The sequence below is a fragment of the Danio rerio genome, chromosome 8 (assembly GCF_052040795.2).
Source record: "Danio rerio strain M-AB ecotype USA chromosome 8, GRCz13ab, whole genome shotgun sequence".
NCBI lineage: Eukaryota > Metazoa > Chordata > Actinopteri > Cypriniformes > Danionidae > Danio > Danio rerio.
This window is the reverse complement of record NC_141028.1, coordinates 43,604,144-43,629,462: the sequence shown is the minus strand read 5'-3', so window position 1 is coordinate 43,629,462 and position 25,319 is coordinate 43,604,144. Positions and strand designations below refer to the sequence as shown.

Here is a 25,319-nt window from a genome sequence, read left to right as displayed (position 1 = left end):
AGGAATAGATGTCTGCAGAAATCATTGTCGGTAGGTCTCTGTTGATAAATCGAATTTCGCCATCAGTGCCTCCCAAAGATCCTTATAGACTTCCGCCCGATCTTCGGCCATCGCGAGGTATGCCTCCAGCGCTTTTCCGGTGAAAAGGGGTACTAGTCTATTCGCCCATTCTTCTTCCGGCCAACCCCAGGTCTTTGGTAGACGCTCAAAACGACGCAAGTAATTCTCCACGTCCTCTCCCTCTTGAAATGCTGGCATCCGTGACTCTGGTCGCATTGGTGGTGGTGGTGGTGAGTCTGCTGCCCTCTGCGTCGACAGTGTCGGGTTCTGCGTGACTGACGGTCCCCGAATTCGTGAAGCTGCAGGTGTGGGTAGATCTAGGCGTAGACTTTGGCTTGGTGATGTTTCTGGTATAACTGAGCGTTGCAGTGACTCTCGCAACCCCCGTAGCTCATAGATGAGGCCTTCTTCCCTTTTTGACTAAGCTGTCAGAAATGTCCTAATCAATGCCACTACATCGCTCTCCATACCTTTTGATTCAGATTTAACTCTAGGGGACCTGGCTTCGGCACCCTCTGCACTGGCTGTCTCCTCTTTGTCCATAGTGTCCCATGCTACCTCTTCCAGCACAGGTTTTTGTGACCGCAGACCCTTCCTGGCCTGTTTTTCAGAAGTCACTTTTCTACGACTGGCCATCCCACTTCTGACACCACTTGTCACACAGAGGCGCTTTTCGGGTGTGTGTGAAACAAGAAAAAAGTTAATGATGGCTCAGCCGACGTAGCACTATGGTGCAAGGTGCATTTATTTACAGTGCAAAAGTTTCCATTCCAAAAATCCCAAAAATAAAGTAGACAAAAAAAAAAAAAAAAATATATATATATATATATATATATATATATATATATATATATATACAAAAAAATAAACAAACAACAAAACAAACAAATAGAGACAATAAATAACAAAATAATTATATACAAAATATTTGCTATCCAGAATTATCAGACCAACCATTCGCCACTACTCACACATTCTATCTCCTACGACTCCCACACTGAACTGAGCACAAGTCACTCTATTTATAGTGAGTGACTCCGCCCAGTTTAGATTAAACTATATTGAAGGTAAGTATAAGGTAAGTATGGACATAAACAAATCTTTCAGGTAAGCATTTCACACTTTCATACACTTCATTTGTATTACTATATAACTTAAAACCAAAATTATTAAATCAGCATTTTCACATGTCATGAATACTCCTTTTTTCATTGTTTTCCCATTCTTTTCATCCCCTACATAAAACACATAGTCTCCCCCGGGTGCCCAACCACTCAGCGCATGCGCAGCGCACCACTGTGCATAAAATGCTGTGCATGACCTTTTTGGCCCCTTTTGCCTCCCGTAGCCGCGATTGCGCAACCCGGGAGAGACAAACAAACACAAACACAAACAGACACACAGGTGAGACAAATGTATGCGGTGTGGTTTATGGCGTGTCAGAATATGCAAGGATTAATGGAGTATATAATGTGTTTGTGCGTGTATGTGTTTTTATTACAGCGCAATCTCCCGTGTGCACCCGGTAGATCGGCTGGTTGAGTGAAGGTAAGTTATGTGTGTGTGCGTGAATATGTGGGTGTACAGCTCTGCCGCAGGCCAGTGACAAACTCCTTTGTCACACCAAGTTAAGCATACCAAGAGAAAGACTTCAAGATGCTCAGCATGCACTTACCAATGGCCTCTTTGGCTAAAGTGCATGGTATTTCAAGATCTACCTTATACAGGCGAATGAAGGAGGAAAATTTGTCCGTAAAGAACAGCTATTCACATATTTCAGATCATGAGCTTGATCAGAAGGTTAGATCTATAAAAGGAAGAATGCCTCATGCTGGATATATGCTTGTAAAAGGATCTCTACAAGCAATGGGACACAGAGTTACATGGAGACAAGTAAAGATGTCTATGCAACGTGTAGATGGTGCTGGGGGGGGGGGGTACTTTCAAGAATGGTCCAGCTGTCTTGCATTGCAAGACGTGTATACTCTGTTCCTGCTCCCTTGTCTCTTCTCCACATAGACACCAATCACAAGTTGATAAGGTAAAAAAAGTATTAATACACACACACACACACACACATATCATATATATATATATATATATATATATATATATATATATATATATACACACACACACACACACACACACACACACATACATATGTGTGTGTGTGTGTGTGTGTGTATATATATATATATATATATATATATATATACACACACACACAACAGTTCTGACTGGTTCTTGAATCTTATTGGCTGATATATCTATGCAATATTCTGCAAATAACAGCACTAGTTCCACCTCTTTACCCTTGTGTATTACTCCGCCCTCATACAGCGACAAGCAGAGGACGCTCTACAGTTTGACAAATACTGATGCTGTTGGGCAACATGATATACTTTTGAGGCTTTTTAGGCTAGAATGTAGTTGTTTATATTGCAAATATGCAGTTTATTTAAGGATAGTGCCTATTTCAAATATTTATAATTTCTGAGAGAGCCTGTCATTAAGCAGAGTAAAGAGGGTTGATGTTGTCCATCCACAAGATGGCGACAGAGAACTCATAATAAGCCCTTAGAGGAGAAGAAACCCAGTGTAAATTTCATACTACAGCTGATCAAATTATTAAACTGGTAAGTGACTTTCTGAGTCGATCTCTATTTTGTATGTTGTAGTGCTATTTAGTATGACATTTAGTATGACATGGGACTCGCATATCAGGAATGTGTGTATTTTGTGTTGACCACTCTTTGTATAACCCTGAGTTTTTTGGTTGGTCAACTGTTTGTTTCTAATCAATCTCCTGTTTTCTTTACTGCAGACTAGTTCAGTAAACAAAGAGAAAAAAAAATGCCCAAATGTGTTTAGCATTTTTCCTTCTCATTTTATGCTGTTCATGCCGCAATATTACACTTGTAACAGTGCGATGTGGCTGTATATCAGCACTGGTGGGAGACATCCGTTGGCACAATGCCACAAGTGCTTTAGTGTCCCACCAGTGACGATATACAACCACATCACACTGCTTCGAGTGTGATTTTCCCAGTATTTCTTTGTTGCAATTCGGAGATCACAATAATTAACTCAAATAAAAGCAGCGCAATCACTACCAGATTACTGTTGTGATTGCTATAAGGAAAAACACTAAACACATGTGGGCATATCTTCTTTTTCTCTGTTTACTGAACTAGACTGCAGTAAAAAAAACAAGAGATTGATTAGAAACAAACAGATGGCCAACCAAAAAAGTAACTCAGGGTTATACAAAGCGTGGTCAACACAAAATACACGTTCCTGATATGCGATTACAATCTCACACTCAAAACATTAAAATTACTATAGAATAAATACAGCACTACAACATACAAAAGAGAGAGAGATCAACTCAGAAAGTCACTCACCAGTTTAATAATGATTTGATCAGCTGTAGTTTAAAAATTTTCCTCTCCTTTCAGGGCTTATTATGCAGTCTCTGTAGCCATTTTGTGGATTATGCTATATCTCAGAAATTATAAATATTTAAAATAGGCACTATCCTTGAATAAAGAGCATAGTTGCAATCTCTAAAAAAAACAATATTTTTGACTAAAAAAAGCCTCAAATGTACATCGTGCCTAACAGCTGCAATATTTGTCAAACTGTCAGTCTATGTGGGTGAATTGATACAAAAGGTTAAAGGGTGAGGAAGCGGTACAAGTTCTGATATTGCGAAATATTGCACGGTTATTAGCCAATCAGATTCAAGAACCAGACAGAACTGTTGTACAAATACTGTATATATATATATATATATATATATATATATATATATATATATATATATATATATATATATATATATATATTCATTTCCATCTTAAAAATTATTGTATAATTAATCATAGCTATCATACTTTTGTTAGTTTTTATTGTGTATGAAATGTTGTCTTTGTAATCTCATTTTAATTCCTCATTATACACTTGTTTTAATAAATATAATATAGTGGTTTTTGGGGCTGTTGATGGCTTTTCGCAGAAGGTAATCTTTAATCCGTCATTTCATCTGTATACCAATTTGTCTTGCATATCTTGCACAAAATTAGACTTTGCATGTCTCCCTCTTGAACAGGTCTTCTACTTGGATGTTGCTGGGAATAACAAAGCCAGTACAGCTTTTGGATTTTTCATGAATGGAGTGAACAAAAATTGATGGCCATCAAGGTATGCACATTGCACTAAATAATGGCCACAATTTTCTGACAAATAGTGTGATTTCATAGTACTAGTTTGAACATTTAAAACATTTTAAACAATTTTAAAAGAACTACTGTCAGTTGGCTGGTAGAGAGAGTGTTACGTTTAAATCGTTTAGACTTTACAGACCTGAAACTTGCCTATAGCACTTATTCATTGTTGCTCTTAGTTGTGTAAGTTGCTCTTAGTTGTGTAAATTGCTTCCTTGTCCTCATTTGTAAGTCGCTTTGGATAAAAGCGTCTGCTAAATGACTAAATGTAAATGTAAATGACTAAATGTAAATAAGGGTCAGAGAGGATCCAAGTGCAAGTGACAAAATGTTTATTAGTATCTGACAAATAAACCAGAAAGTGCCAGGCTAGAGGGACGCAGAACACAGGACAGGAACAGAACAGGGAAACCAGATCCAGATTCTCCTCAGGGCCTGAGCACAGACAGCACACACACATGAGCGATAGTAACGAACTAACACAGACACACAAAAGCGTCGCTCAAATATAGGCACCATGATGAGCCTCAGCTGGCGAACTAATCAGACCAACTGAGTGTCGTCATAACACGTGAGCATAACAAATCCACATGGACAACCAAAACAAAACAAACCCACGTGATCAAACACACACTCCGGAGATGCGCACAAACCTGCAACCGTGACATTACCTCCTCTCCTACAAGCACCTCCTGGTGCTCCTAAAAGAGCTTACCCGGCGACTGTAATCATCGATGAGAGAGTGATCCAATATGTCCTTTGCAGGAACCCAACTCCTCTCCTCCGGACCATAACCTTCCCAGTCCACCAAGTATTGAAATCCTCGTCCCCTCCGTCTCGAGTCCAGAATGCGCTTAACCGAATAAACGGTCTCCCCATCTATGAGAGGTGGCGGGGGGACCGGTGTGGGCGGGTTAATGGCCGTATGAAAAACAGGCTTTAATTTGGAAACATGAAACACGGGATATATTCTCCACCGGACTAATGATCTTGATGACAGTAAATGGGGCGATACATTTAGATGCAAGTTTATTACATACGGAATGCAAAGGAATATTCTTAGGTGAAAGCCACATTTTTTGACCGACGACGTAAACGGGAGGCTTCGACCGGTGGCGATAGGCTTTAGCCTTGGTGCGCGCACCCACTTGGAGGAGGGTCTGTCTGGCCCTGCTCCAAGTGCGTCGACACCTCTGGACAAAGGCTTGGGCGGAGGGGACCGCAATTTCGAATTCCAGACTGGGAAAGGCTGGCGGCTGGTAACCTAAGCTACACTGAAATGAAGAGAGGCCCGTAGCCGACACAGGTAATGAATTGTGTGTGTACTCCACCCATGGGAGCTGCTGACTGAGGAGGGATTTTGGGAAACCAAACAACGTAACATGCGCTCGAGATCTTGGTTGGCCCTCTGTTTGTCCGTTACTCCGTTTGTCTGTTAATATGGAATTAAGACCCCAATTAATGTGAGGTTTATGAAGAATTAACCAAGGATGTCCTAAAACCACCGGTGAGTTGGAACAGTCTGTTAAAAAAAATGAAATGTGTTCAACATGATTTCCAGACGTCATAAGTTTTATGGGTTTGATGGAGTGAGTGATAATAGAAAGGGAAAGCCCACTGAGGGCGCGTACTGCAATGGGTTGTGACAGAGCTATAACCGGAAGTTTAGAACTGAAAGCGAAACTGGAGTCAATGAAATTTCCCTCTGCCCCGGAATCGACGAGGGCATGGGTGTCATGACTGTGTCATGAACCCCATGATACAGTGACGGGCAATAAAGTAGCAGCCGTAGAGGATTTGTCCAAACTAATTTCACCCATCAGTAACCTCTTACCTACTGATGGGTGTTATCTTTTACGGGACAGGAAGCCACCCGGTGACCCGCCCCTCCGCAGTAGAGGCAGAGTCCCTCCGTTCTCTGTCGGCGCTTTTCTTGTTTGGACAAGCGGGATCTCCCCAGCTGCATGGGTTCCGGGTCAGCGCTTACCACTTCCGGTGTAGCAGCCAACGGCGGAAAGTCAGGGACGGAAACTGGAAACCTGCTCTGCTGCAGGCGAGTCTCACGTCGGAGCAGTCTGGTGTCCACTCGGATGGCCAAATCTACCAACTCGTCAAGAGTCTTTGGAAGATCTGAGGAATAGATCGCATCCTAAAGACGATCAGATAATCCGTGCAGAAACATGTCCCACTGCGCCTCCGAGTTCCAGCCGCATTCATCGGCTAGTGTTCGTAACTCAATCAAGTACTCCGCCATGCTCCGATTCCCCTGGCGGAGTTCAGCGAGGACTCGGGCAGCCTCTCTCCCGAAAGCGGCCCGATCAAAGACCTTTTTAAGTTCTTTGGAGAACAGGTCAAATGTAGAACAGCATGGTAGCTTTTGTTCCCATGCTGTTGTTCCCCACTGGGCCGCCTTGCCCGAAAGGAGGGTGATGACAAACGCCACCTTAGATTGCTCGGAGGAAAATAATGACGGCTGCAGCGAGATGTAAAGGGAACACTTAGACAAAAAGGATCGGCACAAGAGAGGCTCTCCAGAGTAGCTGGTCGGAGGTGGAAGGCGCGGCTCAATAGAGCGACCAAGAACCGCAGGCGCTGGTAACTCTTCCGGGGTCGGTGCAGTCTCGGGGGTCGGTGCAGTATCAGCCTGTGCAGCTCGGGTAACCAGTTGTTGGACCTGGGAAGTGAGCAGTGAAACTTGGCCAACCAGGGCCTGGATCGCCTGAGCCGTAGTGGCCAGGGCCTTATCCTGTCGATCAATCCTGGCGTTGCTCTGAGAGACAAATTTGGAGATCTGGGAGACACTTGCTGGATCCATGTAAAGGTCAGTTTGTTCTGTTACTTTTAAATAAGGGTCAGGGAGGATCCAAGTGCATGTGACAAAATGTTTATTAGTATCTGACAAATAAACCAGAAAGTGCCAGGCTAGAGGGACGCAGAACACAGGGCAGGAACAGAACAGGTAAACCAGATCCAGATTCTCCTCAGGGCCTGAGCACAGACAGCACACACACCTGAGCGATAGTAACGAACTGACACAGAAACACAAAAGCGTCACTCAGATTTAGGCACCATGATGAGCCTCAGCTGGCGAACTAATCAGACCAACTGAGTGTCATCATAACACGTGAGCATAACAAATCCACATGGACAACCAAAACAAAATAAACCCACGTGATCAATAACACTCCGGAGAAGTGCACAAACCTGCAACCGTGACAGAGAGATGGTGAGAAGAGATAAAAAAATAATAATAAAAAAGATTTGGAGGGCCTATTGTTTAAGCATATTTATTTTATTTATTATTATCTAGAAAACATTAGTTTAAGAGATTAGTTAAGTCATTGTATTGTTGCTTAAGAACTCTGAAGTTTTAAAAATTTTAAGAATTTTTATGATGCATATTTAATATAAAAAAGTAGTCATATATTTGAATGAATAAAAAACTCTTTCTGACTTTTCTGTTAAAAGAGTACGAGCAGACCAAGGGGTTGAGAATGTAGACATTGCTCGGTGCATGTTTAATGTGAGAGGAACTGGCCGTGGCAGCTTTATTACTGGCAAAAGTGTGCACAATCAGAGGTAGTTAAGTAAACAAAATAAACTTGAAAGATGCTTTGCAATTAACCTTTTTTTCATACTTTATAAATTTTTCTGTCTGTTTTAGAGTGGACCGGTTGTGGAGAGATGTTTGGACCTCTGTAACATCAAGTTACTACAATGTGCTCCACACCTAAGAAGAGGAGAGATTCATTGATCTGTCCAGTGATGTTGACCTTTTCTGTGTAGGATATGTTTTCATCCCCAGAATTCATGCAGACTTGCAGCATTTTACAGATATCTGAAATTGTCATCCCTTGCGAAACTTGGAGGGAAACTTGACACCAAACGAGCTCTGGAATATCGGGATGTTGCAAGCACCTGTCTCAGAGCCTGATTTTTCAGAGGTATAGTATATGCCACTTAAGGCAATACACTTGAACAACAACAACAACAATTAATATATATGATAATATTTCTCCAGTTTTACTTAGCTTCAAATGAGTCATTACCTAATTAAGTATGTGCTAAGTGCATACATTATACTTTTTTATCATTATCTTTAAAAATGTACAAAAATAAACTTTTACAATTTTTGTTAAAAAAAATTTATACAATCAGACAAATTATGTGTAAACATATCCATCAGTAAAAAAAAAAAAAAAACATTTGGACTTTATATGAATATATAAATTATATGAATGGGTCATGGAATTTTGAAAAAGTCATGTAATGTAATATCTGTTCCTATTAGATATTGAATGTTTTCAGGCCCATCAACAACTAGTCTCTGAAGTCAAATGCAATCTCCAGACTACCTGCTAACTAGGGCAAACAAGCCAGGAAAATATAACTTAGTAGCCTTGTCTTCCAAATGTCTACTCCAAAGTCTGGATTTTAAAAAGATGACCTAAAAGATAAAAGTCTGTAATCTATTATTGAGGTTAACAAATAAGAAAGAGTGCACTTTACAGCCATGCAAACAGTAAAAAAATAAGTAAATTGCATTTTCTAACGTTGTTCTCATAGTGGAAATTAAATCATTGCAAAGTTATGTTCCACCCAAAACCATTTTACTATTATGCAAAATACAGAGATGTATAAAGTACTAGAGACCCATACTTAAGTAAAAGTACAAGTGCTCTATCAAAAATTGACTTGAGTAGAAGTAGAAGTGCTCTTTAAGCACCATACTTAAGTGGAAGTACAAAAGTATTCAACATTTTTTGTACTTAAATATTGCAAGTAGTTTATTTCAAAATTTACTACTCAAGTACTGAAAGTAAAAGTACAAGTATTGTGTAATGTAGTTATTAAAGAAAGCAGTCAAAATACACTAATTGTTTTGTTTATTTTAAATATCAAACTAAATCCTGCTTCACTAATTAACTTGTTTTTGTGTTGAAAACGTGTATATTACTGTGTTAAATGAAAATATGAAATATTTTATGGCTTATGGCTATGATTTAGTATTAATTTTTATTTATTTTTATTATGATTTTAAATAAATTGGTCTTACAGTTCATATTTTCTGTAGTATATTTATTAATTCTGGTACTTTTACCATAAACTAAAGTCTCAACCATTTGGTAGAGGCTGATTAAGAAATTAATCAGTTAAGAAATTAAGAGTTAAAGGGTTTTTTTGTAATACAATTTTGTCCTTTAATGCAGCTGTCAGATATACGAACTGTGTCCTTAATTTGACCTGCTCAAAGAAAACACTTTTTCTGGATGTACTGTATCAAACAAAACTCATGCACAGAAGACAGCACGAGCATTTACAGCTAATAAACTCATGTCAATATTATCCCGCCTGCTTTTTGAGCGCTGACAGGTGGGTCTTACACGGCTATGGTTGGTTATTTTCCTCAACAGAAAGGGCTTTAGAAATATAAGCGCTGTTCACCCATGGCGGGAAGAATACGCGATTATCACAGGTAATAGACACAGTCCACAGCTTTAACAGCTAAGAAGAGAGGAAAAGTTACCTTACAAACTGGCCAGCGAATCAAATGTCCAAAGTGAGAGAGCGAGAGATAGACAGAGGTTAAGTTTTACAATATTTCTCCCAAATAGTAAACTAGCGGCTGGTATGCTGTGCCGCCTCGCCCTCGCGCCTCCGTCCTTCGCCATAGTATTGTGACATCGCGCATAGGAGATAAATGACGTCATCACGTAATAACCGGTTATGACCTATTATTACTGAACTGATATCAATCATTTTGACACCCCTAGTAACGAGTAACGATGCAGCACATAAAAAATCTATCGGAGTAAAAGTATTAAACTCATGGAAAATATGTACTTAAGTAAAAGTGGAATTAGGAGAAAAAAATAATACTCCAGTAAAGTACAGATACTGCCTTTTAGTACTTAAGTACAGTAGTGAAGTAGTTCTACTTCGTTACTATACATCTCTGGCAAAATACAACAGTGGCCTGTTATTACCAATCATTATACTAGGTCATGAAAAAAAATTTTTTTAGGAATTTGATTTTTTATTTGATTTTATTTTTATTTGATTGTTTATTTTTATTTGATTGTTTAGCTTAGGGTGGGAACTCTGTAATCAAAAACCATACTGTCATACTTTGTATGCTGATTGTTCTTATAATTAATATCTAATGCCCTTCCCCACCCCCTTTCCTCTTTTCCAATGCCAGATTTTGCAATCTGAGGAGATGCTGTTCAACAATCAACACACAGCTCACTCTGACAGTGGAGTCATTGTCCCAGAAATACCTTGTCCCTAGTCACCTGCAGGGCTTGCTAGTCTACAGAATCAAGTGAACCCCACCACTGTCCTTATCCTTTGGTTATTGGTTATATTTGCAAACACGCGAATTTGCATTAAACTTAATGACATAAACATTTTTGGACATTGAAATAGCTACAAGTGCCAGTCTTTGTTATGTTCTGTATATGCTGTTTTTATACACCTGTTGATAGTTTATAGTAATATGTATGTAGTAAAAACTGTCAATGTTTTTGCTGCATGAAAAAAAAAAACATAAAAAGTCTTGCTTTCTGGTTTGTTTTAAGTGTAATTTATTAGGGAAATTATTGAAACTAATGAATTTTACGTTGTGAAAAGTGATAATTTATTCAGTATCAAAACTATTTTTGTAGAACGTATATCAAACACAGTAGCATTAATTTGTCTTGCATAGGTTTAGAACCTTAAGACGTAGTTATCAATTACAAGTTTCTCAGTATGCTAACAGGAAGTTGTTTTCCATTAGAGCTTATTACTACCACAAAAGGTGTGTCAATGTGTGGAAACAAATGTTTACCCAAAAACATTTAGGCTTAAATGCATTTAAACAACATGCATCAAAAATAAACTTAACATCCCAAGTGCAGAAAAGATAATGTTAATCAGGAATCCATAAACTGATTTTCTACAGTAGACTACCATTGTCAAAAGTATCCTTAGTATCAGTAATACAAATGTACAAAATATGATAATGCATCTTAAGTGCTGCTGAGTGGATTCTTGAACACTGCTGATTGACCATCATATTCATATGCTCATGTATAATGATCATTGCTTTACACTTTTTACCAAGCATTTGCACCAACACACAGAGACTGGAGCGTTTGAAATCCATGTTTGTCATTTACATTTACATTTAGTCATTTAGCAGACGCTTTTATCCAAAGCGACTTACAAATGAGCAATTTACACAACCAAGAGCAACAATGAATAAGTGCTATAAGCAAGTTTCAGGTCTGTAAAGTCTAAGAAGGGAAGTATTAGTAGTATTAGTATTCTTATTTTTTTTATTTATTTATTTTTTTGTACAGTTAGTGTGATATTCAGAGAGGCAATTGCAGATTAGGAAGTGTAGTGGAGACTAAATAGTTGAGTTTTTAGTCGTTTCTTGAAAGTAGCGAGTGACTCTGCTGTTCTGATGCAGTTAGGGAGTTCATTTCACCAACTGGGCAGATTGAGCGTGAGCGTTCGCGAAAGTGATTTCTTCCCCCTTTGGGATGGAACCACGAGGCGACGTTCATTCACAGAATGCAAGTTTCTGGAGGGCACATAGATCTGCAGAAGCGAGAGCAGATAAGAAGGAGCAAGGCCAGAAGTCACTTTGTAGGCAAACATCAGAGCTTTGAATTTGATGCGAGCAGCAACTGGCAGCCAGTGCAAACGGACTAGCAGCGGAGTGACATGTGCTCGTTTAGGTTCATTGAAGACCACTCGTGCTGCTGCATTCTGGAGCAGTTGAAGAGGCTTGATAGAGTTAGCTGGAAACCCAGCTAGTAGAGAGTTACAGAAACCCAGTTTGGAGAGAACAAGAGCTTACACAAGGAGTTGAGCTGCATGTTCAGATAAGAAGGGTCGGATCTTTCTGATGTTATAGAGTGTGAATCTGCACGATCAAGCAGTTCTAGAGATGTGGTCAGAGAAGTTTAGTTGGTCATCAATCGTTACTCCAAGGCTTTTCACCGTTTTGGATGCAGTAATGTTTGCCCCTTCCATCTGGATTGAAAAGTTATGGTGTAGAGTCGAGTTGGCAGAAACTACAAGCATTTCCGTTTTTGCGAGGTTCAGCTGAAGATGATGATCTTTCATCCAGTGTGAAATATCCAACAGGCAGGCTGAGATGCGAGCTGGAACCGAGGGATCATCAGGATGAAAAGAGAGGTATAGCTGGGTATCATCAGCATAGCAGTGGTAGGAGAATCCATGTCTCTGGATGACTGGTCCTAGAGATGATGTGTAGATGGAGAAGAGAAGTGGCCCAAGAACAGAGCCTTGAGGTACCCCAGTGTTTAGATGCTGTAGGTTGGACACCTCACCCCTCCAAGACACCCTGAATGACCTGTCAGTGAGGTAAGATCTGAACCATTGTATAACAGTGCCCGCAACGCCCAGTGACTCGAGCGTAGATAGCAGGATCTGGTGGTTAACAGTGTCAAAAGCAGCTGACAAGTCCAGCAAAATGAGGACTGATGATTTAGAGTCTGCTTTAGCCAGTCTGAGATCCTCCACGACCGAGAGCAGGGCAGTCTCAGTTGAGTGGCCTTTCTTAAAGCCGGATTGCTTGTTGTCCATGAGATTGTTTTGAGTAAGAAAGTCCAGGACTTGATTGAACACTACTTTCTCCAGAATCTTGGCCATGAATGGAAGCAGGGATACTGGTCTGTAGTTTTCAAGTAGCGTATGGTCCAGGTTGGGTTTCTTTAGCAGTGGGGTTACCCTAGCCTGCTTAAATGAAGTGGGGAATAAACCAGAGACAAGAGATGTGTTAATTATGTGAGTCAGTGTTGGTATGACTGCAGGAGAGATGGCTTGCAAGAGATGAGAGGGAATGGGATCGAGTGGACAGGTGGTTGCATGGCTAGATAGCACCAGTTTGGACACCTCAGACTCAGAGAGCTGAGAAAAAGAGGTGAGTGTGTGTGGTGTACCTTGCGTGTTTATTGTAGGTGCAGCAAATTGAGCACTGATTTTTGCAGTTTTGGTGCAAAAGAATGTAGCAAAGTCATCAGTAGTAAGTGTGGAGGATGCGGGTGGAGGAGGAGGATAGAGGAGGGAGGAAAATGTTTTAAAAAGTAGGCGAGGATTAGTGGCATTGTTGATTTTCAGACGGTAATATGTCTGCTTTGCCGAAGTAAACTCAGCTGAGAAAGAGGACAGAAGAGTTTGGTATGTTAAGAGCTGTGCAGGATTTTTAGTTTTCCGCCAAATTCTTTCTGCAGCTCGAAGTTTTGAGCGATGCTCACGGAGAGCATCCGAGAGCCAGGGTGCAGGAGGACTGGCATGGGCTGGCCTGGATGCAAGAGGACATAATTGGTCTAGACATGATGCTAGTGTGGAGCAGAGTGTATCAGTGGCACTGTTCGAATCAAGTGCAGAGAGTTTGCAAGATGGAGGAAGAGAGTCTGAAACAATGGTGGATAGTCTATTGGGTGAGAGAGATCGTAGGTTTCTGTGAAAGGTAACCAGTGTTGGAGTGTGTGGCGGCTCAGGAGTAATGTGGATGTTGAGAGACAGAAGGAAATGATCCGATATTTGTAGTGGAGTTACTATTGTTTGATCAGCGAAGCAGTGTCGTGTGTAAATAAGGTCTAGCTGATTACCTGATTTGTGGGTAGCAGAGGTAGGTGCTCTTTTTAGGTCAAAAGAGGCAAGCAGAGTCTGAAAGTCTGCAGCTTGCGGTTTGTCAACGTAAATGTTGAAGTCACCTAGCACCAACAAGGGAGTGTCAATATTAGAAAAAGATGAGAGAAGAACATCCAGTTCATCTAAGAAGTGACCTAATTTACCTGGTGGGCGGTAGATGACAACCACATTTATGTAGAAGGGGTGGATAATGGTGACTGCATGGAATTCAAAGGAGCTGATTGTTGGCAGGGACGGTATCAGAGTAAATTTCCATTCTTTGGAAATTAGTAGTCCAGTCCCACCCCCTCTCCCTGTGTGACGAGGAGTGTGGGAAAAAGAGAAATTAGCAGAAAGAGTAGCATGTGTAGCAGTGTCCTCCGGCCTCAACCAGGTCTCAGTTAGAGCCATGAGATTATAGTCAGAATATGTAGCTATGGAGGTAATAAAATCTGCCTTGTTAACAGCTGATTGACAGTTCCAGAGGCCCACGGAGAGAGAGAGTTGTGAAATAGCAGATACATGTATTGAACGAAGGTTGTGAGGATTACGCCTGCAGCGTACCTCCCGTGTTTTGCGAGTGTTAGTAACAACAGGAATTAGAAAACACATAATAAAAGTGCACTGACAACAAAAGATAAAGTAAAAAAAAAAGAAAGTAAAGTACTCAAGTGCTTTGTCGGTGTCTTTGCTTGGTGGAGTCGCGCAGGTAGAGTCGATGGTCTTTACACTCGTCGGTCTTCACACGAGGCAGTCTTCACACGAGGCTGCCGTGACCGCTGCCGCGGTGAACTAGTTGTTTATATAACCCCAAAGCACTAACGTTAGCTGATTGAATTCAGCTGGACACGCCTCGAGAGCCAAAACAAGGGCCGAAACTGAGGCGGACCGTCCGCGTTTGCTACACAAGCTCTTATAGTAACCAAGGAAACAGTGGCTAAACACTTGTAGTATTATACACAACTGAAAGCAAGTTTAAATGTCCTACAACTTCACACAAACAGGTGAAAACAAGTCCTCAAACCATACACAACAACTGAAACAAGTCTTAAATGTACTTACAGGCTGCTGGTCTCGATGTAAAAGTGCTTGTCAGAATTGGTCTGAGTTGGTCAGAATTGTCAGAATTGGTCTGAGAAGAATCTGCTAAAAGATTAACTGATATGTGGCTTTCAAATGTTCTAGTGTCTGTGTATCAGTCCAAATGTTTTATGAAGTGATGATCATTGTAGCCAATCATAGTTATATCTAGTGGGCATGTGAACATAATGGTCAATCAGCTGTGTTTAAAATGCAGGTCAGTTTTTTTTTTTCATTAGTACTGATACTCAAGTCAGTACTATTTACACTCTGTCAAAGGCTGACCTATATTTAACAGCAGTTTGCAAGAGTGTTTTAAAAGATTCATAATCGGCCATGTGGGCTACAGGAAATGTTATGGTATTTGTGCAAGCACTGACAATTGGGTAGCACACACTGTGGTTAGGAGTATGTTGCAGACAACAATGATCAAACTTAATTGAAACTTTGAATTTCTGCCTTTCGGACATAAGTAGATGCCTGTGAGATTGGCCAGTGATACACTACATTATCTGAGATACAGACATGCCATCAGATTACCCTGCAACATCATCTTCTGGTTGTGTGTCTTCAAAACAAATAAAGAAATTTATTTAGAATTAACTTTTTTTTTTTTTTACACTTGTGAACTCACAAATGTGAACTTGTGTACAATAACACAATAAGTACCAGGGCCTGTTCTTACAACATGGAATACTTGGCTGGACTGTACAGTTGACTATTTAACATGATCAAGGATTGTTAGGTTCTTTAAAGCTCATTCTCATATAATTATATTTACTCGGCCCAAAAGTTTTTCAAAAAAACAGAATTAAACTAATATTTTAAGTAAATGTGATACTTAAAGTCTCTTTTAGCCATGACTGTTTTCTTACAAGAATTTACTATTCAATTTGGCTCAATAAAACAAAAACTTGTTTTGCAATATGCAATTGACAGGTGTTTTTGCATAGCAGGGTTATTTCTAAATACAGGTTTCTTGACAATAAAAAGTGTAAAGCCTGTACAAATAATAAAATATGTGACGAATCATTTAACAAATGTAAAAATTGTTGTTTATTTATTAAAAAGCTTTTTATTTTATTGACTATGGTTGAGGATTAATATATTTGACCTTTCCAGTGAAACAAGCACACATAGTGATTTTAGTTAACTTTAATAACTTTTTTTTAGAATTTATAAAAAAATCTACATATTTTCTAGATCTTATTTAGATCTTCTAAATAAGAGTTTAGTGATTAAATCTTCTTGATAACCTAGTTTGTTTAAATATTTATTGACAACTAAAGTATGAATAATTTGCACATGCTTATTTCAGAGTGCATCCCGCTGTATGTGTGTAAGAGCACTGTGGATTTTATCAAGAGCAGAGATCATTAGTGTTCACAACCCTTCCAATTAATAAGACCTTTCCATTCTATGGCCAGTTTCTTGACTTGTACATCTTTTTAAAATAAGCACTTACCTAAGTCACATATCTATGTAATTATCAGAGAACAGTTATGTTTATAAACAATATGTCAATGCATTCTATGGCATATTTCAAAGATTCTGCACCTGCCAAATCATCTCAGATGTACTGAACAAGGCAAGAAGGACAGGCCTCTGGACTTCAATATAAGCAAATAAAATTTAATGGTTGTCCATACCTTCAAGTTCAAGTAAGAAATCTTGGAAGAATTCCAAGATTTTGGACTCATTTACTTGTTTAAGTGAACAGTGGGGCTCATCTCTGGGGCTAGGTGGGATGAAATGTAATGGGCATCAACCTAAACAAAGTCAAATAGATTTTAATATCTGTCATTTAAGCCATAAAACAAAAAAGCAAAGTGAATGAATGAACAACACATTATTTATACCTACTTTGTCATCATTACCTATAACAAACAGGTCATGACACTCACGTGGTTTGGCTTGCATGATTTTGATAAGATCATAAATCTGAAGGCCTTCACGGAGTTGTTGCAGCATTGGAATGCGTTTTGTGGAGATATGTAGAGGAAGTGCTCTGAAAGACAAAAAATATTATGTAATGTATCAACCTCACATGAGACAGATAATTATTTCTTACATATTACAAACACAATATCCTCTCTCAACGAGCAAACAAAGTGCTAAAGAAAAAGCCTGTGAACTGCAACCCAACACCAAGGCAGAACTAAGCACAAATTATTGTGGCAACATAATGGGATCTTTTAGCATCAGCACAATTCAGCACAGATTTTTGTATCAACAGTACATTAACTTTACAACTCATGTTAATCTCAATGTTACCAATTCTGCTATATAATCCAAGGAATATGTATCACATGTATCAAAATTAAATAATCAATAATTAGAACTATTTATAATTAATTTTAAAATCTTTATATTACAATCAAGTATGGGATTGACCTCTCCATGTCAATCATCTATCAACTAGACCACAGCTGCCAAACTCAGTTTCTGAAGGGTTGCAGCTCTGCACAGTTTTGTTTTAACAGTAGTCGAGTCAATAGTTGAAGCTGAGATATTTATGAGTGTGTGAGATCTAGTTTTTAGTAATAGGTAATTAGTAATATTTTCCTCTGAGTTGATCTGAAACATTAATATTTAATACTTGATACACTGAAGTGGAAATGAAGCGCCCAGTCTAGTTTATATTATTTTGTAAATTGATTTCCACTTCAGTGAAAATATATTAAACAAATTTGATTTATGTAACCATTACAATAAGCATGTTTTACTATAGTTTTTGAAGCTAGGGTGCTGCCATCTTGGAATATCACTGTCTGACGTCACAGTGTTGGTGTTGTTCCCTTAGCTAAACAGATACAGTGGAACTAATGGACTGAATACGGAGACAGAACAGCCTAATTTAACACACGTTCAACAGATCAGCATCAAGCATCAGATGTCTATCTAATATAAAAAATATATATTTATTACATTTTTCCTTTTTAGTTACCGATCATTTGATGCGCTTTGGTTCACTCTCTGTTTTATCCTGGCTGCTACCTACTTTCACTTTTCACTGCTACAGCTTCTCACCTCTTCATGTTAAAACCAAACTAAGATCAACATAGTTTTTCACATTGCAGATTTTTACATCCTTCATAGATGTTGCTAGATCAAGTTGATCAACTTGTGCTTTAATTGTTGCATTAGTCTAGATGTAAATCCTTTCATAAGGCAGCACTGCAAAAGTGTGAGAGAGTAGACCAAAGCGCATCATACAAACATAAAAAAAAGAAAAATAGAAAACGTATTAATATTTTTGTATGTATTAGACACAACTTTGATGCTTGTATTAGCACCAGCTTTTTTATTTTTGATGCACTTTCTTCATGCATAGGGTTTTATTAAGCTTTACAGTCTCTGTGTTCAGTCCATTATTTACACTGTATGTGTTAAGCTGAGGGAACTGTGTTGTTTTGACATATAACATATGCTGGATAAGTTGGCGGTTGATTCCGCTGTGGCAAACCCAGATTATTAAAGGAACTAAGCCTCATCATATGCATCATATAAAATCATATGTATCATTACAAATGCTAATTACATGTGATACAGATAAAATTTATAGCCATAGAAGTGTGTCATCCCTGTAAAACAATCATATCCGTTTTCAAAGATTCCATTTAAAAAATGTACAAAGTATCATTAGGACAGCAGACAAGGTTGTTTTCTGTCCATAATGCAAATAATCTTTTTTACCTCTTTACACCTGTCTACCCCAGATATATATGTGGCCAGACAAGCGCCGCCCCTCTGTGGTTGCGGGTGGCATACCCCCTACCCTATTAGTAATCAGTGGGGAAAGATATAAAATGACAACCAGGATGGTATGTGTCACGAGTCCCGCCCCTTCCGACTGGTCACTTCCCGCTTTCAGTCACTCGCCGGCAGGTATGTGGATGACAGCTCGCCTGTGTACGGGTTACTTCATTGGGAAAGCTCATGTGTTGTATGTTTGTTTAGTGGTGCGTCTTATCGGGATCACGGTGTTGGTGGGCATCTACGGCTGCTCTTCTGCAGGTAACTGGCTGCGTTTGCTCGTTGCTTTTTGGATGGAAAGTTGATTGTAGTAAAGTGATGATCATTATTTGTTTCCTCCCTCCTTTGCAGTCAGCAGTTCGTTTTACTGCGTTACAAAACTACGTTTAGCCCAACGGATATGTTTAGGACTTATTAATGATTGATTGAGCCCGTTTTCCTCTGTGTGGGCGTTTTGATGCTCTTGATTAGGCGAAATTGAGTGTTGCGGTAAGTGATTTTAAAATCTTGGGATTAGCTTGTTCATGCACTCAATCTAACTTAAATCCCCTTACCATTTTACAGACCGAAAATGAGTGCTGGGTGCCGTATGACAACCTATAGCTACGTGGGAGGTTTCTAAACAACGCTGCTGCTTACCCGCGGCTTAACTGCTACTTAACCGCGGCTTAACTGCTGCTTTTACTGCTGTTTAACTGCGGCTTAACTGCTGCTTTTACTGCTGTTTAACTGCTGCTTACCCGCGGCTTAACTGCTGCTTAACCGCGGCTTAACTGCTGCTTTACTGCTGTTTAACTGCTGCTTTGATGCTGTTTAAGTATTTTTGGGGATGATGCTGTTTTAATGTAGTAAACATCAGTTTCCCTACACACTCAGTGCTAGGACCGTATATTTGAAGGTTGTGGTTGACCGATTTGAATGGTCCTTGTGTTCTTTTTTTCTTTTATTTGGGTAATTTCGCCTAGTTTTGTTAGATATATATTTATTTTTTACTTTTGTGTTGGTTTCCTTGAAATTAGTATTTTCTAATGTGATTTCTTTCTGTTACATTGTTTTTTTTTGTATGCTTTGATGAAATGGTATTTGTTTGTTTTTTTGTAACAGTCTTCGTGTATGTATATTCAAGACTGTTTAACCCTTTTGTGTCTTCCTTTTATATTTTGTATTTTTGGGTTGCTTCTTCAGCAGAGGGTTTATTAAGAGGGGTTGTAATCCATTAGCATTGCAGTGTGTTGTGCGGCCAAGTGATTGTGTGTTAGAGTGTCAGTGACCAGTTTATTAAAACTTTGTAGTAACTGGATTTTGTGTTTTCAGGAGCAGAGCACCTAAGGCAGGGTGGATTCCTGGTGGAGGTCTTTCTTGCACGTGTGCTGTGTGTATGCGCTGTGTGTGTGTGCGTGTGTGTGTGTGTGTGTGTCACAGGTCTTGGTGGTCTTGCTGTGGAGGCCTTGTTGTGCCCTTATTCTCTGCTGTCACGTCTCAGCTCCTGCACTCCTAAATCCAGGTGTTTTAGTGTGTGCGTGTAGTGTATTTTTAGTAGATGGGTTTTATTGAATTTAAACAGTATATACATTGTCCCCTTTTTTGATGCATTTTTTAAAAAAAAATAAAGTTTGTATGTATTTTTTCCAATCCACGTCTCTTGCCATTTACTGCAAGCTTACCTGCGTTGCCTTTTATAATATAAAATATAGGTCCCTGGCCATATTCCAGGGTGGCGTAGTCGTGCTAGCTGTTGAACATTATTGAACCCCTTGGTTATGCCACATATACATATTTATATATGTATGCAGTAATAAATTTCAATATTATACAATAATGAAATAGTGTTTGATTATGAATATGGGATTTCTTTGTGTCTCCCGTTTTGCATTTATACCCACTCTCCCTAACTGTATTTTATTTTATTATTTTGTAAAATTATTATCTATTATCTGGTCTGACACCAATTTTAAACACATAAACAGTTAAACAAAAAAGACCACCAAACTTTATCCGTATGGTACAGTAACACATTTCTAACTTGAAATTATTATTTTCTGTCTAGAAAAACATAAAAATTTCCTGGGGGAATATCAATGTAATTAAATTGTTATTTAACTACAAACTATGAATCTACCAGTATAGACAACAACAGAGACCAAATACATTTTTTTTCTTCCTTACAAGAATTTGGATGGGCAAAAGTCAAGACTACATTAAAGTTCTTCAATGAACCTGTTTTTCTAATCCCAGAATTTAAAACATCCTTTTACTGATCTATGCTGATCACTTGATTTCAGTGTCTGCACGTTCATGAGTGAACATTACTCCGTGGTCACAGTTTTCGATGGGTTCGAGATTTTTATCAGGTTTGTTTAATATATTTTCATTAAAGTGGAAACCAATGTACAAAATAGTGTAAACTTTACTGAGTGCTTCACTTCCACTTTAATATTTGGATTTTAACATCAAATCATATTGTAAATAAAAGTTTATGTATTCGTAGTTATAACATCCCTTAATATGCTTTCTTTATGCTCAGTGTTGACTGGTCCAGTGTAGCCACAGTCCAAGATTTCTTTTTGTGTAAGTGGTCAGGTCAGATGGGTCTTCAATCTAAATCAATTTGAAGCAATATTTTACCTGTATTCAATATTAATTAATAAGCATGGTTCAATTTTAGCAAAAAAATGACAATAATTGATAATATGATTAATTTTTCCAGCAAACGTATTAAATGAAATTCTGTCGACCTACCATTTTAATTAGTGGTGATATCTCTGTGTCATGTACTCCATCCCGTCTGATGTTACCAGTTGCAAGGTATTCATAACACCATTCTTGCATAAACCATGGGGCTGGTCCTCCTTGGGCAATGCTCACAGCAAATATTTCACCTGCAACTCTAGTTCAAGGATATATATATGTTAGCAATAGATGATGAAAGGGCATTATACTACTTATAGTATAATCATTTACTTATATAAATGATTCATCATTAATTATACCATATACAGATGACATTTGTTTGTAGTGCTTCACTTCAAATACACATTTATCAACACAAAAATTACTGCTATAATTAAAATCCCAACATTATTTACCAAGCGTTAAATTATTGAAAATGAATTTTGTAAATATGAAGTGAAGCTTTAATCCAAAAGGTAAGACACTTACTTGAACAGCTCATTATCGAGATCATTCAGGGAGTACTTAGGCATTTTTCCATTCTTTGAATCACCTTCAAAGAGACGTTTTTCAAAGCAGGCAACAATTGCTAAATGTGTGAGGGGAAAAGGGAAGTTTTAGGCAACAAAGTGACAGAACAGCTTGTGTATATAAATATATAGGGGTTGGGTTGAAAACAATTTTAGGGTATATAAAAAAGCATACTACACACTGGTAAGAAACTCTTTCCTCAGTGCCCCTGTGTCAACTCCGGGTTCTCCCAGGAAGCTAATTTTCAAGGGATTGACAGGGCTTCCTATTTTTTGCCGTTTCAACATCTTTAGACCTCTCTCAACCATGTTGTCTCGTGACACGCATAATTCAAATGTTTTTGTGGCATTTATCTGTGCTGCTGCATATTGAATTACGTCCTCCTCACTGTAATAAAAAAAAAACATTTACAACCTCTATAGTGTATTGTTTTGACAAGACAATAATTAGAATACCGCTTAATAGCTTACCATGAGATGTTATCAAAACCAAAGGACTGTTGTTCTTCTCTCATTTCATATTGTCACGATTTATGGATATGTGTGTTCCTCCTGTATGTTATGTATCATGCCTTGTGTGTTGTCATGTGTGAGGGTGTGTGTTTGTTTACCTTTTGTGTTGACAGCGTGCTAGGATCAGCTGATGTCATCAGCTGACTTATCATCCTCCAGCTGAACCTCATTTGGCTGGCTATATATTTCCTCCTGTGGTATGTGCTGGTTATCAATCCGTTGGTTGTCCTTGTTTGTGTTTGTTCTTGACTGTTGTCTCCCAGTATCCTTCGCTGTCCGTTTGATGTCTTCATCGTGGCCTGTGGCTTTCTTTTGTTTGAACTTTCATGTGTGCTTTGTTCATTAAAATACTCGCATTTGGATCCTCCTTGTCTAAGAGTCATGACAGAACGGACTGATCAAACATGGATCCAGCGAGTATCTCCGGCCTGGCTGAAGTTGTTGCACACGCTACCACACGCATGAACAGACATGATGATCAGATGGTCACCATCAGTCGCGCTGTCCAAGCGCTTGTCACTCAGATCACTGATCTCACAACACGGTTGCAACGTCTTCATGCTGTCGGTCTTCAGCAGCCTGTTGCAACTAACCTTAGTCCACCTGTTATGCTGGTTCCTGAGCGAACAGCTGGATTTTTCGAGCCTCGCCTTCCACCTCCAGCGTTCTACTCCGGAGAGCCTAAGTTTTGTCGCGCCTTTTTAGCGAAGTGCTCATTATACTTTTCCCTGCAGCCTTCCTCGTTTTCCACGGAGGAATGGTAAGTGGCGTTTGTCATCACGCTTCTCACCGGGAGAGCAGCGCAGTGGGGAACTGCTGTGTGGGAGAGGAAACTCCCTTGTTGCTCTTCATTTGATACCTTTTCGACAAAGCTTAAAAAGGTATCAGGGTTCGATCGAGGTTGGGCTGGTCTGGGCTGGCAGACCAGATAAAGGTTAAAATATTCACCCTGGATCTTCCTAAGACCCTGGACGAACTCATCGATCTGGCCATTCGTGTGGATTCTCGTCTTTAGCTCAGGGAGAGAAACACTCGACGTGCGCAGTAGAAAAGAGTATACAGACGGGTTGAGTATCTTTGAACAAATCTTCCCTTGCAGCTACTCTTTTGAATGTTATGTTGGAGTGGTCATCTGGCAATTTTAGTACTCAAGCAATTATTGACTCTGGGGCAGAGGGAAATTTTACTGACTCTGCTTTAGTGAAAAAACTCAGACTTCCTGTGATTTCTCTCTCCCAACCTATATCTGTTCATGCTCTTAATGGTTCTTCTCTTTCTTCCATTACTCATTCCACTGGTCCTATATGACTGATCACCTCTGGTAACCACTCTGAAATTATTCATTTTTTTTTAACAGAAGCTCCTGTCACTCCAGTAGTCCTTGGGCGTCCTTGGCTGGTAATACACAATCCACATATTAACTGGAGACAGGAATCTGTAATTTCTTGGAGTGATAGCTGTCATGCTACGTGTTTGTTGTCTGCTTCTCTGCCTCCACATCTTCCCTATGACTGTGCTATAGAGTTATTGCCAGGTACGTCTCTGCCTAAAGGCAAACTTTAATCGCTCTCTGTTCCAGAGAGGGAGGCCATGGAGAAATATATTTCTGATTCTCTAGCAGCCAAGATCATCCGCCCTTCTTCATCACCAGCAGGGGCGGGGTTTTTTTTCGTGAAAAAGAAAGATGGCTCCCTCCGTCCTTGTATAGACTTCCGAGGGCTGAATGCTATCACGGTAAAGAACACTTATCCTTTGCCGCTGATGTCTTCTGCCTTCGAACGTCTGCAGGGGGCATCCTTTTTCACGAAATTAGTCCGCAACGCTTACCATTTGGTCCGCATTCGAGAAGGCGATGAATGGAAGACTGCCTTTAATACCCCCAGGGGGCACTTCAAGTATTGTGTTCTTCCTTTCGATCTGTCCAACGCCCCTGCAGCCTTCCAAGCACTCGTGAATGACGTGTTGAGAGATATGCTTAATCAGTTAATTTATGTTTACCTGGATGACATACTGATATTTTCTCATTCTCTCCAGGAACATGTTCAGCACGTCAGGCGAGTGCTTCAGAGGCTGCTAGAGAATGGGCTTTATGTCAAGGCGGAAAAATGCGTTTTTTATGCAGTCTGTTCCTTTTCTGGGACATATCGTGTTAGTCGAGGGGATGCGCATGGATCCAGAGAAAGTTCAGGCTGTGGTAGATTGGCCAACCCCAGATTCCCGCAAGGCCCTGCAGAGGTTTCTTGGTTTTGCCAATTTTTACCGGTGTTTCATCCGCAACTTCAGCCAGCTCGTCGCGCCTCTGACTGCCTTAAGCTCCATCAAGACTCCGTTCTTGCAGCACAAGTTGCATTTGATCGTCTGAAAAGCTGCTTTGTTTCAGCACCTTTTCTTATTGCCCCTGATCCATCACGGAAGTTCGTGGTGGAGGTTGACGCATCAGATGTGGGGGTCGGTGCTATCCTGTCCCAGCGCTCTTCCTCGGATGGCAAGATGCATTCCTGCGCATATTTTTCTCATCGTCTCAACAATGCAGAACAAAATTATGATATTGGTAATCGAGAGCTGTTGGTCGTCAAGCTTGCATTGGAAGAGTGGCGTCATTGGCTAGCAGTGTTGGGAAGGTTACTTTGGAAATGTAATAAATTACAGATTAAAAATTACCCTATTTAAAATGTAATAAGTTACAGTAATTTTTGATTACTTTATAAAAGTAAAGTAACTAATTACATTTGATTACTTTTTGATTACTTTTAATTTTCTAATAAACAATTTCAACTAAATTTTCAAGCATTTATACAGAGCAGGAGTGAGCTTGCATTAGCTCTGT

General features: G+C 39.4%; 1 protein-coding gene, 1 long non-coding RNA gene and 1 pseudogene across 2 annotated transcripts in view; 2 read left to right on the top strand and 1 right to left on the bottom strand.

Moving 5' to 3' along the window:
- LOC148679671 (uncharacterized) overlaps positions 1-25,319 on the top strand; it is a 74,540-nt gene that overhangs the window by 10,306 nt on the left and 38,915 nt on the right. The gene's annotated exons all lie outside the window — the stretch shown is intronic.
- On the top strand, positions 1,966-10,696 carry LOC137487386 (uncharacterized; annotated as a pseudogene).
- Positions 11,630-23,798, bottom strand: LOC100330690 (G2/M phase-specific E3 ubiquitin-protein ligase-like). The gene is made up of 6 exons (XM_087265189.1): positions 22,591-23,798; positions 22,162-22,367; positions 21,939-22,038; positions 21,519-21,666; positions 16,928-17,031; positions 11,630-16,792 (listed from the first exon to the last, which is right to left on the bottom strand). Exons 2-5 carry the CDS (start codon positions 22,286-22,288, stop codon positions 16,975-16,977), a joined length of 432 nt encoding a protein of 143 aa, XP_087121315.1. The 5' UTR covers positions 22,289-22,367; positions 22,591-23,798; the 3' UTR covers positions 11,630-16,792; positions 16,928-16,974.

Coding starts and splice junctions, on each gene's coding strand:
- LOC100330690 (XM_087265189.1), bottom strand. CDS start 22,288: ATGGTTGAGAGAGGTCTAAAGATGTTGAAACGGCAAAAAATAGGAAGC. Junction 21,667..21,938: donor CTCGATAATGAGCTGTTCAA/GTAAGTGTCTTA, acceptor TCCTTGAACTAG/AGTTGCAGGTGAAATATTTG. Junction 17,032..21,518: donor TATCACCACTAATTAAAATG/GTAGGTCGACAG, acceptor TTTGTCTTTCAG/AGCACTTCCTCTACATATCT.